Source organism: Somniosus microcephalus, chromosome 1 (genome assembly GCF_052327205.1).
Source record: "Somniosus microcephalus isolate GS21.2 chromosome 1, FLI_Smic_1.0, whole genome shotgun sequence".
Taxonomy (NCBI): domain Eukaryota; kingdom Metazoa; phylum Chordata; class Chondrichthyes; order Squaliformes; family Somniosidae; genus Somniosus; species Somniosus microcephalus.
The window spans coordinates 115352288-115368881 of record NC_140987.1 but is presented as its reverse complement, the minus strand read 5'-3'; the positions used below and the strand labels follow the sequence as shown (position 1 = coordinate 115368881).

The 16594-nt window shown below is 52.1% G+C and overlaps 1 protein-coding gene across 2 annotated transcripts in view; it reads left to right on the top strand.

The window, feature by feature from the left end:
- Nucleotides 1–15491, top strand: part of LOC147124306 (uncharacterized) — an 18896-nt gene extending 3405 nt beyond the window's left edge. For both annotated transcript variants that reach the window (XM_085998737.1, XM_085998819.1), the window contains 2 exons: nt 13757–13919; nt 14079–15491. In XM_085998737.1, the coding sequence (XP_085854863.1) occupies nt 13757–13919; nt 14079–15190 (1275 nt within the window). In that variant the 3' untranslated portion in view covers nt 15191–15491. The remainder of the gene's footprint in view (nt 1–13756; nt 13920–14078) is intronic.
- The last annotated feature ends 1103 nt before the right edge of the window (nt 15492–16594 follow it).

The window sequence follows — 16594 nt, the reverse complement described above, 5'->3', positions numbered from 1 at the left end:
CGAGTGCCCTTGAATTTGCGCTCCCCAGGGTGTTTTGCGTTCCATTTTACAAACGCTCTGGACGCCAGGCGCACAATGGGGCGGTCCGACTGAAGTTTGGATTCGGGGCGGGCCAAAGGGCGTTGCACGAGGATGTGACGTCATTTTCTGCGCGCGCATCCGGGCGGCCGCTAAACTTTGCGCCGGCGCTAACGGGCAACTTAATTTGGGGCGGGGCGCAAACTACGCTGCGCCCATGCGCTACACGCATAGCGCCCGAAAATCACTTCTCTTAAGGTGCTAACTGCTGGCGCAAGCAACTGAAAATCTAGCCCAATGTCTTTTAATCTAAAGTTTGTTCAACTCAGTTAACAGCATTACAGGAGACACCATCTTAGAGATCCATCTAAAACGAAACTAAAACTAAACTGCTTGTCTCTCACATGCCCTCTGCTGGTCAGGCATAAATAATCAATCAGGCAAATATGCTGGTAAGGCATAAATAATCAAACAGGCAAATACCATCACTATTTGCTGATATCATTACATCTCCCTTTCTTAAAACAAAAAGTATTTTACTTTTATCTAACAACATGTTTTTCTTTGTATTACTCTGCATTTTAACTGTAACAATTAATGAACTTACATTATCATTATCATTATCAAGGTTTTTTAACCTTGTTTTGTGTGTTCACATGAAATATGTCAATACACTAGAACTTGAAGAAAGAATAAGATAACATTACTTCCTTCTATAACAAGAGTCCTTAAATTTGCTCAATGAGTCTCTCAGGAGGCTTCACGTGTCTTGAGGATTTTCTGATTGATTGTCCTTGAATCTGAGTTGTTGCCTCAGATGATTGGTTCTCAGCTGTGTGATCAGGTTGTTCAACAGTATCAGTCTTTTGACCTGCTGTGTGATCAGGTTGTTCAACAGTATCAGTCTTTTGACTTGCTGTGGCTGGTCCCATGAGAAGATCCCGACGATTTCTTCTCAGAACAGCACCCTCATCTGCCTGAATGGTGTATGATCTTGGTTGAACTTCACTCAGGACAGTTCCCTTCTGAGTCCATATGTTTGTTTTGTCTTTGAACCTTACTTGGTCACCAGTGTGGAGTTCAGGTAGGTTTTGTGTTCCTCTGTCATAGTAGTACTTTTGCTTTTCTTTCTGTTGTTCTTTGAACTTCCTCACTTTCTCCCCCTCTTTTGTTTTCAGGAGGTTCTCCGGGATGGGTAGGTTTGACCTTAGCAGACGTCCCATAAGGAGTTGGGCTGGTGACATACCACACTCGAGCGGCGTTGTGCGGTATACAAGCATGCCCTGGTAGAAGTCAGTTCTGTCACCCCGAGCTGGCATTTCTCTCTATTCAGCTTCAGGTTTGTTTTCCTTGTTGCTTCCAGCACTTTTTTCAGTCTCTCGTCATGCTCAGTTCTCGTGGTTCCCCATACTATGATGTCATCCATTGATGTATCAACTCCCTCCAGGTGCTCATAGATCATATGGATAGTTTTGTGATACACTTCAGGAGCTGAGGCAATGCCAAATGGTAACCTTAGGAATCTGTATCTGCCAAATGGACTGTTGAACGTGCACAGTCTTGAACTTGCCTCGTCCAGTTTCATCTGCCAAAATCCTGATGATGCATCTAACTTGCTGAAATACTTTCCATTTGCAAACTGTGACATGATTTCCTCACGTGTAGGAAGCTTGAAGTGCTCTCTCTTTATTGCTCTGTTTAGATCTCTTGGAACCAGGCAAATTCTGAGCTTTCCATTCTTTTTGTCCACAACGACGAGGGAACTCACCCACTCAGTTGGCTCATCTATCTTCTGAATCACGTTCAGGCTTTCCATCCTGTCCAACTCTGCCTTCAGTTGCTTTTGAAGAGCAAACGGAACTTTTCTGCATGGATGTATGACCGGTGTCATACTTTTATCTACTCTGATCGTGTGTTCTCCTGGAAGGCAGCCTAGACCCTGAAATAGGTCGTTGTACTCTTTCATGAGTTCATTATAGACTGTCTCTCCTTCGCTTTCCACAACGAGGACTCTCTTTACCAGGTTCAGTCTCTCACAGGCTTTTAAACCTAGTATGGCTTGCACATCCTTTGGCACCACGATTAATGCTAGCGTGTGCTCTCTGTCCTTGTGTGTCACTTTGACAATGCATCTTCCTTTCACTGGTATATCAGTACCTGAGTATCCTGTCACTTTCACTTTTATTCCATGTATCTTTGGTCTGGGTCTAATTTTCTTAAAACCAGTCTCTGATATCACATTAACTTGTGCTCCAGTATCCAATTTAAATGGAATATGTATGTCATTCACTTTTAGTGTCAACATCCAGTCTCTTTTTTCTTCTTTGTTTTCAGACACAACATCTACATAGAACTCCTCTATCTCGCTTTCATCTACTGTATGGACCTTGCTTTGTTGCGCTTGGTTCTTACAGCAACGGGCATAATGGTTGTTTTTGTTGCAACTATTGCATGTTTTACCATATGCTGGACACTTTTTTGGTGTATGCTGTGTAACGCATCGACTACATGACTTTCGATTGCCCCTTTCATTTTTGTTCGCTGGCCACGCCTCTTTTTTCACATTGGCGCTCTTTTTGTTAAACGGTTTGTGTCCGTTCTTTCTCACTGCATCTACGTTGCAGCTATTGTCACTGAACAGCTCCTTTGCCTGCGACTTCACAGTCTCTGTAGCCCTACACAGTGCTATGGCTTTTCCCAGGTCTAGATCTTGCTCTCTTAGCAGTCTTTCCCTTAGACCATTATCTGGAAAAGCACACAGCAGTCTGTCTTTTATCAGCGAGTCTGTCAGTCCCCCAAATTCACATGTTTTGCTTCGGTTTCTCAGTTCAGTCACATACTGATCAATAGTCTCTCCCGTTTTCTGTACACATGTGAAAAATCTGTGCCTCTCAAACGTCACGTTACGTTTAGGTATGCAGTAGGCCTCAAACTGTTCCATTATTTTATCTAGCTTCATTTTGTCTCCATCAGCAGCGAATGTGAAGTTATTATACACCTCCAGCGCTTCATCACCCACGACATGTAAGAACACTGACGCTTTCATTTTATCACTTTTCTCGTCAGCTCCGATTGCCGCTAAATACAACTCCAAACGTTGTTTGAATCTCCTCCAATTTTCAGCCACATTACCTGTCGACTGAAACTTCGCCGGTGGGTGTAATCCTACCATTTTTTCACTTCGTTAGCTATTCTCCAATGGTAAGTAATGATGTTCTCTTTTGGCTTGCTAATATGTGGAGAGCTGATTTAACTTCAGATTTTTCCTCTTCATCTCTTTCAATCACTTCTGACACCATGTATCGATTTCTTTGTGGGTTCAATGACGAGACATTTATGAAAGAGAATGTCTTTTAATCTAAAGTTTGTTCAACTCAGTTAACAGCATTACAGGAGACACCATCTTAGAGATCCATCTAAAACTAAACTAAAACTAAACTGCTTGTCTCTCACATGCCCTCTGCTGGTCAGGCATAAATAATCAATCAGGCAAATATGCTGGTAAGGCATAAATAATCAAACAGGCAAATACCTTCACTATTTGCTGATATCATTACAGCGGTCACCGCGGGGCTCGGGCTCAGCTGATCGGGTGCTCATCAGGGGTCGGCCCGCAACACATCGACCGGAGGAGCGGCGGCTCTCTCTCTCCTTCCCCCCCGCGGCTCGGGCGGAGGGCCGGTGCTCGGGAGGGCGGGGCTCGGGAGAGCGGGAAGGGGGGGAAGGGTTACCCCGGCAACCGGGCCCGGCCCTTTCTCACAGCCTCAAGCCGGCTCACGCCCGTTCCCGGGGCTTGGCTCCAGCGCAGGCCCAGCCGCAATCGGCGGTCTTGAAGCCGGGGCTCGGGTGGGCGTGGGCGGGGCTCGGGGGGCGGGGCTCGGGGGGGCGGGGCTCTGGAGGGCGGGGGGGCAGGCTCGGACTGACCGGGGCGCTGCGCTTGGCTGGGCCATGTCAGTGCGTGGGGCAGCACGGAGCTCCACAGAGCCATCGTCGGCAGAGGAGAGAGGGTCTGCTGGCTCCCCCCCTCCCTTTCTTCCCCCTTCCCTTTCTCCCTTCCCCCCTCCCACCTCCTTCCCCCCCACACCCTTCCCACCCCCCCTTCCCCCCCCACACCCCCCCTCCCCCACCCCCCTTCCCCCCTGTCGCTCTCTCTCTTCCCCCCAGTCACTCTCTCTCTTCCCCCCCAGTCGCTCTCTCTCTTCCCCCCAGTCGCTCTCTCTCTCTTCCCCCCAGTCGCTCTCTCTCTTCCCCCCAGTCGCTCTCTCTCTCTCTTCCAACAACAACATGCCCTCAAAAAAGCCTCGGCACTGCCAGGCACTCCAGCCAGTATATGTATAAAAAACAGGCCAATGAATGGGAAATCTTTTTAGAATATATCCAAGACTGTTTCCTAGATCAGTGTGTTTCTAGTCCAGCAAGTAATAAAGCAATTGGGAACTGGTGATCACAATGCTGTTAGGTTCAATGAACAGAAAAGGATAAAAACAGTCATCGATAACAGTACTGGACTGGGAAAAGATACACAGTTCAGTGAGATAAAAAGCGATCTGGCCCAAATTAACTGGGCATAAAAGTTAGCAAACTAGTCAACAGATCAGCAGTGGAAAATCTTCACACATGAGATGCATGGAGTATAAAATAAATATATTCTAATAAGGGAAGACAACACTAAAGATAAGTATGAGGAATATGTAAAGTGTGGTAGGGACGTGAACAGGGAGATTAGGAGGGCTAAAAGGGACTAGGAAGAAATACTAGCAGATAGTACATAAAAATTAAAATAATAGTTAAGGAGAGGGTAGAATTGCTGTGGTTGAAGAAAGAAGTCTGTGAAGGATGAAGGTATAGCAAAAATATTAAATACTTTGCAGTAGTTTATACAAACAATGATGTGAGTCAGAACATAGATGTACTAGAGGAGGGTATGGAACAATTGGTAGAGCTAACCATAAGAAAAGGAATTGAGTCTAAAAAAAATGACTAGAACTTAAGGTGGATAAATCAGTAGGCCTTGAAGGCATGACCCTGAGACTGTTGAAGGAACTGAGAGGAGTTAGCAGACACCCTGGCCACAAATTTCTACTCTTTAATTATGATAAGCCATTGTACTGTAACACCTTGTTCAAGAAGGGGAGAGAAATAAAGGATAAACTTGGTAAATATAGACCAGATAATCCAACATTAGTTGTGGGTAAACTCTATGGGGGTGAAATTGGGTATCGCCCTGTTTGGGGCGCTTACTTTTGAAAATTTAGCGCCAGGCGCTAAGGATTCTTAACTTCTACTAAATTGGGCATTAGCGCCCCAGGAAGGAAGTGGGGCGCTAAATCAAGTGCTAATGACCTCAGTGGGGCACTACAGGGGTGCTATCAGCAGAGTGCTAATGAATTGCAGGTGCAATGCATTCAGCAATGATCTTTCACACTGGTTTCTTCCAGCTCTTAAAGTGAATCCCCTGATGGCTATGGCTGTTCCCACTCCCAGGGAGAGAGCTCATTGGTTCACAGACGTGGCATTGGAGGCATTGGTGGCTGGAGTGGAGTGAAGGAGAGCAATACTGTTCCTGACCACTGGAAGGAGGCCATTGCCTCAGGTGTTTTGGGCAATGTGGAGGGAAGTGGCCCAGGAGGTCTCGGCCAGTAGTGTGGTGGAACGCAGCCTGACACAGTGCCACAAGAAATTCAACAACCTCAGTCGGGTGGTCAAGGGGAGTATATGCTTCAACATCTCTTACATACCAGCATATGAACTTCAGTCTGTGCACACTGCACAAACAACCACACCACCACCACTCACCCACCAAACATCTTCACCTACTCAAACTCACATCCACATCTCATGCCTTGACTACAATCACAGATATTCAATGACGGCAGGCATATCTCCCAAACACATAGCTGGACTCTGACTCAAACACATTTGTTTCTCTTGCAGGCCAAGATGGCCCACAATAGGAGGGAGCAGCAGAGAACAGGTGGGGGTGATGCGCAGATCCAGCAGCTCTCAGACCTGGTGGAGCGAGTGCTGAGAGTCATTGGGCAGAAGGTGGTGGGCGCTGTGGCTATCGGTGAGGTCGACTTCCTTGGGGGCAACAACGGTATGTTCATCCCCTCTCCTTCTCTCATCCCACTTCCCCCTCACACCACAAACCTTTCTCACTTTCCAGCACCTGATACTGTCTGCATTCCTTGCTCCATTCCTGCCCCCCTGCCCTCAGCTTAAGGCGAGTGTTGTGCCTTTAGGCTTTCAGATAATCAGCAACCAGATGACCAGCCTGTCCCTGAGCCTCCCACTGAGAGTGAGGAAGGAGAAGAGGAGGAGCAAAGCACTGCGTCACTGTATCTCTCACCTGCAGGCACCACCTCAGATACTGGCACTACGCGATCTTTAGAGGCAAGTTTAGTAGAGGGGTCTGCACTGGGTGATGTACCGGGGACGAGCGGGCTGCAGCAAAGCCAGGGGGAAAGGGCAGCTTGGGAGCCAGCTCCCCGGAGGGCAAGTTTCCGCGAGAGTTCTGCTGCACAGGACTCAGATGAGGACCTCGATGGGGAGGTGTTCACAAGAAGGGTGATGGGCATGCACACCGAGATGATAGGTGCAATGGCAAGGGTGCCTGAGAGCCTGTCGGCAATGGTAAGGAGTGTGGAGGAGTCCGCCTCCAACATTGCACAGAGCTCTGCGCACACCATGGAACCCATCCTTTCCACTGTGCAGAGGATAGTGGACTCCCTGAGAGACCGTGTGGATCCAGACCTCATGACGCGTGTCATGGGCGATGTGGCAGCTTCCATTGCAGCACAGGCGAAAGTGACACAATAGCCCCGATTTTCTCCCAGCCGTCGGGCGGGTTTCCAGGCGGGCGGGGGCCGAAAATAGCAGAAATAGGGTGTCGCGACCCCCCCGCCTGATTCCCTGCCCCGTCCGACTTTCGGACCGCCATTTCTCTCTGACCCGAATCAATCCCGCCCGCCGCTGGCGGGACTGGCCGTCGGGACCCTAATCAGCAATTATTGGCATGTTTAATGCCATTTTAAGGGGCCCTTGCTATTTTCAAGGGTTCCCCACGCTAAACACGCCTGCGGGGAACCCCGCTGATGAAACCTGGCGTGAAGCATCCCGGCTTGCTTGCTCTCAGCTGCAGGTCATTCAGGAAAGCTGAGATTTAATCGGAGAGCATTTGTATGTTGAAGGACCTTGTTGTTGCAGGCTTGGGGCTACTTGTTCAAGGCTTAGGCACAGCTGTGGAACGTTGGAGCCTCACACACTTCTCCAATGTGATCTCCTGGGAAGCCCCTCTCGCCACCCTCACTCAGCGCTTCCTCAGCGGGGGCATCTACCAGAAGCATGGGACGCCTTTTTTTCCTTCCATTCTTGCCATTAGAGGATCTCCAGCAGCAGAGGCGGCAGTAGCAGAACCAGGAACAGCGGGATCAGCAACAGGAGCACCAGGCTGCTGCTCACTCACCTGAAGCTGCACAGGCCAGAAGGGGCCAGCGCTTGGAAGTGGCTTGAGAGCACCTTGCTGCGCATTAGGGGGCCATGGGGACCCATTTCTGCACTGGCAGTCCTACTCAGAAGGACTTCCATGAAGGTCTGGTTTCTCTGCTCAATAGATGGCCATCGCTCCTCAAGAGATGTCATTCTCTTATGAGCACTCACCATGTTTTCCATACCCTGGCGACTTATCTCCTCCATGGAGGTTGCTAACCTTTCCATGGTGATGCATTCATGCGCCAATGACTCCACAAAGGCTCTGCTCATGGTTGCTATGGACTCCTCCAATCGCTCCACACTCGCAGCGACCCTGGAGACAAAACCTGCCAGAGACTCCTGCATCTGTGCATGGAGATCCATCACCTCTTCTCTTGTGGATGGACCCAGAGGCAGAGGGTCGACATGCAGTGCAGCTGAGCTGAGCTAGCAGAGTCCTACGCCCTCCGACGAGGACTCTCCACTGCTGTCCCTGTCTCCAGAATCTGCTGAGGCTCACTTGTGAGCTGTGAAACACATGGTGACAACACTACTCTATGTCCCGAAGGTCCCCCCCGAGGTGTGAGTGTCTGCGCTGGTGCTGGGTGCGCTTACTTCTGCTGACGCTGTGCCCTCAGAGGTTGGAGCTTCCTCTGAGGAGTCTGGCTGCACAGCCTCTTCCTCCTCCACAGTGGGGACGGGGGCTCTGGATGGTCCTGTGGGGGAGTAGAGGAAGGAGTTAGAGATGTGATGCCAAGGTTACATGCACATTGGAGGTGGCAGATGTTCATAAGTCCAAATGATGTAGCTTCAGAATCATAACAGCGACTCATGCTATGTCAATGAGAGAGATGGCAAACTATTCTGTCACCAGCTTGCGGGACTGCCCCCGTCTCTCCTTCCCCAACTTCCGCGGCCGCATCAGCCCCAACAATTTCTAGCACTCCTTCCTCCCAGGGGGTCAGGTGGGCTACTGAGGGTGGGCCTCCTCCAGTCCTGACTCGCTCTCTGTTGTTGTGAGTTCTCTTTCCTGCAATGAGGGAGACAAGTGGAGTTTGAGTGAGAAGGAAGGAGTGAGTGTAGAGATTGCATAGCATAGATACTTAGAGGGAGACAAAGATGGTGTGAGGCTGCAAGACCAAGGGCCCTCCCTGTGTGTTGTCAGCTGTGTTCAAAGCATCAGAGTGAGAGGAAGTGTGAGGGCTGCATGGTGGAATAGTTATGTGAATGTGAGCATAGAGAGAGATGAAATGGGTAAGGGTGCATGGATGTGACTGTGAAGTGGGTTGTGAAGGAAGAGAGTGCTAAAGCTGAGTGCTGGTGGGGAAAGGCAATGGGGATCAGGCTGAGGGTGTTGGAAACTTCATTCTTGCTTTTCCTGTATGGTGAAGGTCATGGAATCGTTTCCGACACTGTATCCAGGTTCTTCTGGTGACTCCCAGCGAGTTGACATCTGCTGGCACCTGCATCCATGCAGCCATGGTCTCAGTGGGAGGCCTCTTCCTGCCTGACCTAGGGAAGAGGACCTCCCTGTAGGCCCTAACCCCATCCAATAATGCCTGCAGTGAAGCTTCGTCGAATTTGGAGGCAGCTCGGGGTCTGGCACTGGCCACAGCTGCTGCAGGCTCCTCTGCCATCCTCTATGGTTCGTTTGGAAGCCAACAGAGGAAGCAATGCTTGCTGTGGACCTTGAAAGCACCACGAATGATGACATCATACTGTGCGGCTTTCTGACTGGAAATGGACAATTAGCAAGGCTGCCCACACGCTGGAACTTAATTGGCCACTTGAGGGAAATTGCGTGCAGCTGGCTGACCCATTTTTTTTCAGGTCGGAACCCCACATTCGGGGAACCCGACCATTTCCCGCACGATCCAGAAAATCGGGCCCAATGTCTTAGTGCTGTAATGCAGTCAATGGTTGCTGCCATTGAGCCTCAGACTGCTCTCATGCAGTCTCAGCTTGATGCCCCGCAAGATCTGACTTCTGCCATCGTCGCTGGGTCCACCACAGTCCACCGAGGATCTCACGATGTCGCAGCAGGCCAGCAATCTGTGCTCCAGCAGATTGGTAGGATTGCTGAGGTGCTGCCCCGGGGGAGTGGGAGTGGGTCAGTGGAGCAGGAACCTGCTATCCTCTCTCAGCATTCCTGATCCCACCACTGCCACTCTGCCATTGCCCTTGTCACTGCCTGTCATCCAGCCAGCTCAGACTGCTGCCGCCCAGTCTGAGTTGGTGCTGTGTACAGCCGGGCCTTCCAGGCCCAGAGCTGGTTGAGGGCGTCCTGCAAGGCCATCTGTAGTGTCTGGCATTGACACTCAGCAGCCTTCCACCAGCCCTGCTGCAGCCACTGGGGAGACACTATGTACCTGGGGTATGGTATGGAATCACAAAGTGATGGAATGATGGCGACGGAGCCAGAGGACTCAAAGTCACTGGAAACAAAGTCTGATGAGGCGGTCACGGACCAACCTTGCAGAACGCCGATTAAGTGGCTGCCTCCTCCATTGCTGCTGTTCGTGCTCCTGTTCCTCCTCCTCCTCCTCGTCCTTGTCCTCCTCCTCCTGAGGTGGTGCGGCTATGCCTGGTGGCAATGGCTGCGCCCTCATGATGGCCAAGTTGTGCAGCATGCAGCACACCACGATGAAAAGTGACACCTGCTCAGCCGAGTACTGGAGAGCTCCTCCCGAGCAGTCAAGGCAGCGGAACCGTTGCTTGAGCACTTAGATGGTCTGCTCAATGATGTTCCTGGTGGCAGCATGGCTCTCATTATATGAGTGCTGGGCACGAGTGTTGGGATTGCAGAGGGGAGTCATGAGCCAGGTGGAGAGCGGATAGCCCTTGTCTCTCAGCAGCCAGCCGCAAGCTTCATGTGGTGGATGGAACAGATCTGGTACACCGGTCTGGTGCAGGATGAAGGCATCGTGGCTGCTGCCAGGATAACGGGCATTGACGGTCAGGATTCGCCGTGTGTGGTCGCACACCAACTGCACATTAAGTGAGTGGTAGCCTTTGCGTTTACAGAATACCTCAGGATTGTTATGAGTTGCCCATAAAAAGACATGGGTGCAGGCAATGGCGCCCTGCACCATGGGGAGGCCCACTATCCTGGCAAACCACGTGCACGCTTGTGCTGCTTCTCTGGTCATGTGAAGGAAATGTAGCCCCTTCTCTTTCTGTACAGAGCATCTGTGACCTGGTGGCTGGAGCAATGGACGGCAAACTAGGAGATGTTGGAGATGTCACCTGTTGCACACTGGAATGATCCGCTGGTGTAGAAATTCAGGGGGACAGTGACCTTGACTGCCACTGAGAGAGCCGTGTTTGTCCTGATCTCAGGCTCGAGATCTGGCTGCAGGAGGTGGCAGAGCTCTGTGACCACGTCCTTGCTGAAGCGGAGCCTTCTAACACACTGGTCCTCAGTGAAATTCATGTAGGAGAACTGCTGCCAGAATACCTTGGGTGGGTAAGGCCTCCTGTTGAGAGCCCTGTTGGCCCTCCTACCTCTGGCCACATTTTGCTGTCTTTCTTTGTGCCTCAGTTGCGTCTGACATTGACACTGGAGGGCGAGGTCCAGTGCCAGTACAGCCCCCATGAAAGGATACAAATATTGCACTTTCAAATCTCTCCTCAATGAAACTCAATAATCTTTATGTGCCTGAACACTTGTTGAAATGCAAATCGGTCAAAAGGCCTCTTTGTCTGTGTGAAATTAACAACGCAGCATTGTTGGCCGACGAAAACGACACCGGAAGTGGACGCCTTTAAATAGCGCTCCTCCAGTGGACATCCGACTGAAAGCCTCCTCCTCTACCTGTCGCTGTTAACGGCAGGGGCACAAGCAGGGGGTGAGGGGAAATTTTTCATCCGGGGCTCTGCACATGGTAATGACGTCACGATCTCCAGGCGCAGGAGGTCAGGGTGCAACGTCTTACTGCCACCGCAAAACTCCGGCTGAATTTAGTGGGAGGCGTTGATATCGCCGTGCCCGGTCGCAAACCCATTTGCACCCCGTTAGCACCCCCAGAGGTGGTAACAGGAGATGCAAAGGAGCCCTAATTTCCAGCCCTTAGAATCCATAACTCATAGAATGATACAGCACAGAAGGAAGCCATTCAGCCCATTGTGCGTCTGCCGGTTCTTTGAAGGAGCTATCCAATTAGTCCCACTCCCCTGCTCTTTCCTCATAGCACTGTAATTTTTTCCTCTTCATGTATTTATCCAATTCCCTTTTGAAAGTTATTATTGAATCTGCTTCCACCACATTTTCAGTTAGTGCATTCCAGATCATAACAACTAGCTGCGTAATTTCTTTTCCTCATGTCGCCTCTGGTTCTTCTGCAAATTACGTTAAATCTGTGTCCTTTGGTTACTGACCCTTCTGCCACTGGAAACAGTTTCTCCTTATTTACTCTATCAAAACCTGTCATGATTATGAACACCTCTATCAAATCTCTCCCTAACCTTCTCTGCTGTAAGGACAGCAACCCCATTTTCTCTGATGAAAGGTCATCGACCTGAAACGTTAACTCTGTTTCTCTCTCCAGAGATGCTGTATGACCTGTTGAGTATTTCCAGCATTTTCTGTTTTTATCCCAGTTTCTCTAGTCTCTTCACGTAACCGAAGTCCTTCATCCCTGGTACCAGTCTAGTAAATCTCCTCTGTACTCTCTCTAAGGCCTTGACATCCTTCCTAATGTGTGGTGCCCACAATTGGCCACAATAATCCAGGTGGGGCCTAACCAGTGTTCTATAAAGGTTTAGCATAACTTCATTGCTTTTGTACTCTATGCCACTATTTATAAAGCTGAGGATCCTGTATGGCTTGACTTATCCCAGCACCTTCAAAGACTTGTGTGCGTACACCCCCAGGTCTCTCTGTTCCTGCACCCCCTTTAAAATTGTACCATTTAGTTTATATTGCTTCTCCTCATTCAACCTACCAAAATGAATCACCTCACACTTCTCTGCGTCAAATTTCATCTGCCATGTGTTTTCCCATTTCAGTATGACCAGCCACTCCTGTGGCAAAACTGTACCACGGAGCCTCTGATTAGCTTTGTACCATTGACAGCCTCAGACTGACTTCTGACTAGGATAAAATCAGCCTCAAACATACTATTCAAAATCGTTTCAGAATATATTGAAACAAAGGACATTACGAACTATGGCCTAGAAATTCAATCTGGACACTTTTGGGGCGCTAAAGTCGGGCGTTCGCTAAAGTTAGCGCCCGCCGGAAAGTGTAGGCCACATCGCCGAAATTCAGTAGAGTTGGCCAAGAGTTTGGCCGAGCGCTGAAACTGGCGTTGCAATGCTCTCTTCAGGCGCTAAGCCGGCGATGCGGCCTGATAACGCCGAGGCCGGGCGCAGCGCAGGTGCGGTCATGTTTTGATTGACAGCAGACACCCTGACGCCGGCCAGCTCTTAAAGGGGGAAGGGTCGACTTTGACTGCTGCCACGCCCTGCATACTGGAGCCCTGCAGCTAGGCCTCAACACTGCTGGTGGACCAAAATAGCGCCTGGAGCCATGGAGAGGGCCCGTGAACGAGCGCAGTGCTTCTCAGAGCATGCTCTGAGGGTGCTGATTAATGGTGTCGAAAACAAAAGAGAGATCTTGTGCCCAGACAGTGGCAAGAAGGCTCCCAGGAGCCAGTACAGGAAAGCCTGGAGGAAAATCGCCCGCAGGGTGTCATCCACCTGCGATGTCCCCAGGAGTGCGGACCAATGCCGCAAGAAGTACAACGACCTCACTCGGATGGTGAAGGTGAGTACCCTTTCCAGTGTCCTCCTCATCCTTGCATGTGCACCTCACATTATGGGCAAAGGGACCTCAAAGGACTAATGGGCAGCCCTCCTCCCGCAGCAATGGCACTGGCATGATCATCAATAGCACTTTCTGCACTTAACACACTGGCCAAGCTATTCGACCATGGGAGGCAGTGCACACAGCAACAGGGCACCACACTGGCCAAGCTATTCGACCATGGGAGGCAGTGCACACAGCAACAGGGCACCACACTGGCCAAGCTATTCGACCATGGGAGGCAGTGCACACAGCAACAGGGCACCACACTGGCCAAGCTATTCGACCATGGGAGGCAGTGCACACAGCAACAGGGCACCACACTGGCCAAGCTATTCGACCATGGGAGGCAGTGCACACAGCAACAGGGCACCACACTGGCCAAGCTATTCGATCATGGGAGGCAGTGCACACAGCAACAGGGCACCACACTGTACTTAGAGGCCGTCCTTTCTCTTGCAGGCCAAGCTGGCGCGGAATTTGAGGAGCCAGTCTGCCACCGGGGGAGGCCGTCCCCAGTACCAGGCGCTCAGTGAGCTGGAGGAGAGCGTGGCTCGACTCATGCGTGCCCGGGTGACTGGCCCTGTTGCGATCGGAGATGCGGACCCTGTACTGGGACCCACTGGTAAGGACATGACCGGTTGGACCTCTGTCGTTGCCCTTGCGCTTCAGATCTACATCCTTTCGCACTGACCGACAAATGCGCATAATGCCACCACTCAGGCCTCCCTCGCTGACGCCCTGTCCTCACTCTAAAGCTACTCTTGTGCCTTCCTGCTTTCAGCTGGTGAGGAGGAGGTGGTCCCTGAAGCTCCGAGTGCCAGGCCCTTGGAGGAGGAGGACGACGAGGACCAGGAGGAAGGCGGCACATCGGGGGAACCCTCATCCGCGCCAGGGGATGGCAATGGAGGGGAGACGTCTGGCCTGCAGGAGAGCCAGGGGGAAGTGTTGCAGGGGAGGGCAGATCCTGGGCCCAGTGGGCTCGAGGCACGTGGGAAGGGTCCGGCAGCACGCCGGCCTTCTCCCCAGAGGGGGGAGGTGTTGCAGGGGAGGGCAGATCCTGGGCCCAGTGGGCTCGAGGCACGCGGGAAGGGTCAGCCAGCTCGGCGGCCTTCTCCCCAGAGGGAGAGTCCGCCCTCCAGTCCGGAGACGGTCCTCGCCCAGGAGGTGCGCCTCCTCGATGAGATGTCGGCAGCGTCTGAGCGGCGCCACCAGGAGTTCATGGGGGTTGTGCAACAGATGCCTCAGGCCATTGAGTCCCTGGCTCATAGTGTGGTCGCTTTCGGGGAATCACAGGCCAGGGGGGTCGAACAACTCGCGGCAGCGCACGACAGGGGTGTCCAGCAACTCGCGGCAGCCCAGGACGCTACTCGCGAGATGAGTGGTGCCGTCCAGACACTGGCAGAGCTGATGCGGGCACATACCAGGGCAGTTCGGGCACTCACTTCTGCCACACTCGCTGTGGCGCGGAAGCATCGCCAGGGCACCCGCCGCCCTGCTGCAGCACAGCGGTCTGGCCTCCACCAGATTGCTGCGCTTGCTGCACTGCCAGCTCGGCCGAGTGCCAGTGTCTCTGGCGAGCAGCGCGCGCCTGCCATCAGCCAGCTTGCCCCCATTGGTGCAGCCGACACTGCCACTCCCCCAGCCAAGGTGCGACGAGCTGCTGCTGAGGCTGATGCTGGCCAGCCACAGCTGCAGCAGTCAGCAGCCGGCCCCTCCCGGGCCGGGCCTCGTCTAGGCCGACCCCCAAGGGCATCTGCCGACACGCATTGTGGCCCTCATGAGCCTTCCCCCAGCCTTGCCACACCCACAGGGCCCAGGTTGAGGCGGAGCAGCAGGTCGGGCAGAGGCCAGAGAAGCCTGTCTAAGGACTCGCCCTCTCGGCACACCCATTAGAGTGTGGTGATAGCGGTTTTTTTTATATTGGGGGGCTTGTGTTCTGGGGGGGCATTATTTTTGGTAAGTCCGAGGATCAAGGCATTTTTTGTTTTTATGGGGATGTTTGTGTTGAGGGGGGGGCTTATTTTTGTAAGGCCAATGATGAAGGCCATTTGGATGGGCAAGTTTTGTTAGTCCTCCCCAGGTTTTGGGAGTGACAGATGTTTTTGACTGTTTTTTGGGGGTCTTGTCTGTTTTTCTGTTTCATGTGGGAAGGGCCCTGAGTTTGTGAAATAAAGCTTTTTATTTATTCAGCATGTCCACGTCTCAGGTTTCAAGTGGTTGTTGCGTTAACCGGCTGAGGGCTTGCGGTGCGGCTGCCTTCAGGTGCGTTCATTGCCACAGCCCATTCCCTGACAGGGGGGCCTAGAAGTGTCGATCAATAAGCCCCCGGCGGACGGCCCTTGGACCTTGTGGCTCCCTCCTGGGCTGGTACTCCTCCTCCTCCTCCTCCTCCTCCTCATGGTCCTCCTGCTCGTCCTCCTGAGGTGGTGGTGCAATGTCAGGTGGCAGTGCCTGAGTCCTGCGGATAGCCAGGTTGTGCAGCATGCAGCACACGACGACGAACTGGGAGACTCTATCCGGCGACTACTGTAGAGATCCGCCGGAACGATCCAGGCAGCGGAACCGTTGCTTGAGGACGCCTATCGTTTGCTCTATGATGTTCCTTGTGGCTTGATGGCTTTCGTTGTATGCCTCCTCCGCTGGGGTCCTGGGCGCGCGGAGTGGGGTCATGAGCCATGTACACAAAGGGTAGCCCTTGTCCCCGATAAGCCATCCCCTTGGTGGAGGCTGTGCCTGGAACATGTCAGCCACAGTAGTCTGGCGCAGGATAAATGCATCGTGGCTGCTTCCTGGGAAGCGGGCATTGACAGCTAGGATGCGCTGCCTGTGGTCACACACCAGCTGTACATTTAGGGAATGGTAGCCCTTCCGGTTGCGGTAATCCTCGGCATTGTGGATAGGTGCCCGCATAGCCACATGCGTGCAGTCAATGGCGCCCTGCACCATGGGGAAGCGCGCGATCCTGGCAAATCCGACTGCACGCTGCTCCTGCCTCTGTCGGGTCATGGGGAAGGAGATGAATTGGTGTCTCCTCGCGAAAAGTGCATCGGTGACCTGCCGGATGCAGCGATGCGCAGCGAACTGGGAGATGTTCACTATGTCCCCAGCAGCGGCTTGGAAGGAGCCGCTTGCATAAAAGTTCAGAGCCACCGTGACCTTCACTTCCACTGAGAGAAACGTCCTGCACATCAGCTGTGGACGCAGATCTCTGTGAAGCAGCTGGCAGATCTCTGCAACCACCTCCCTTCTGAAGCGCAGCCTCTTAACACAATGCGTCGCAGTCATGGTGAGATAGGA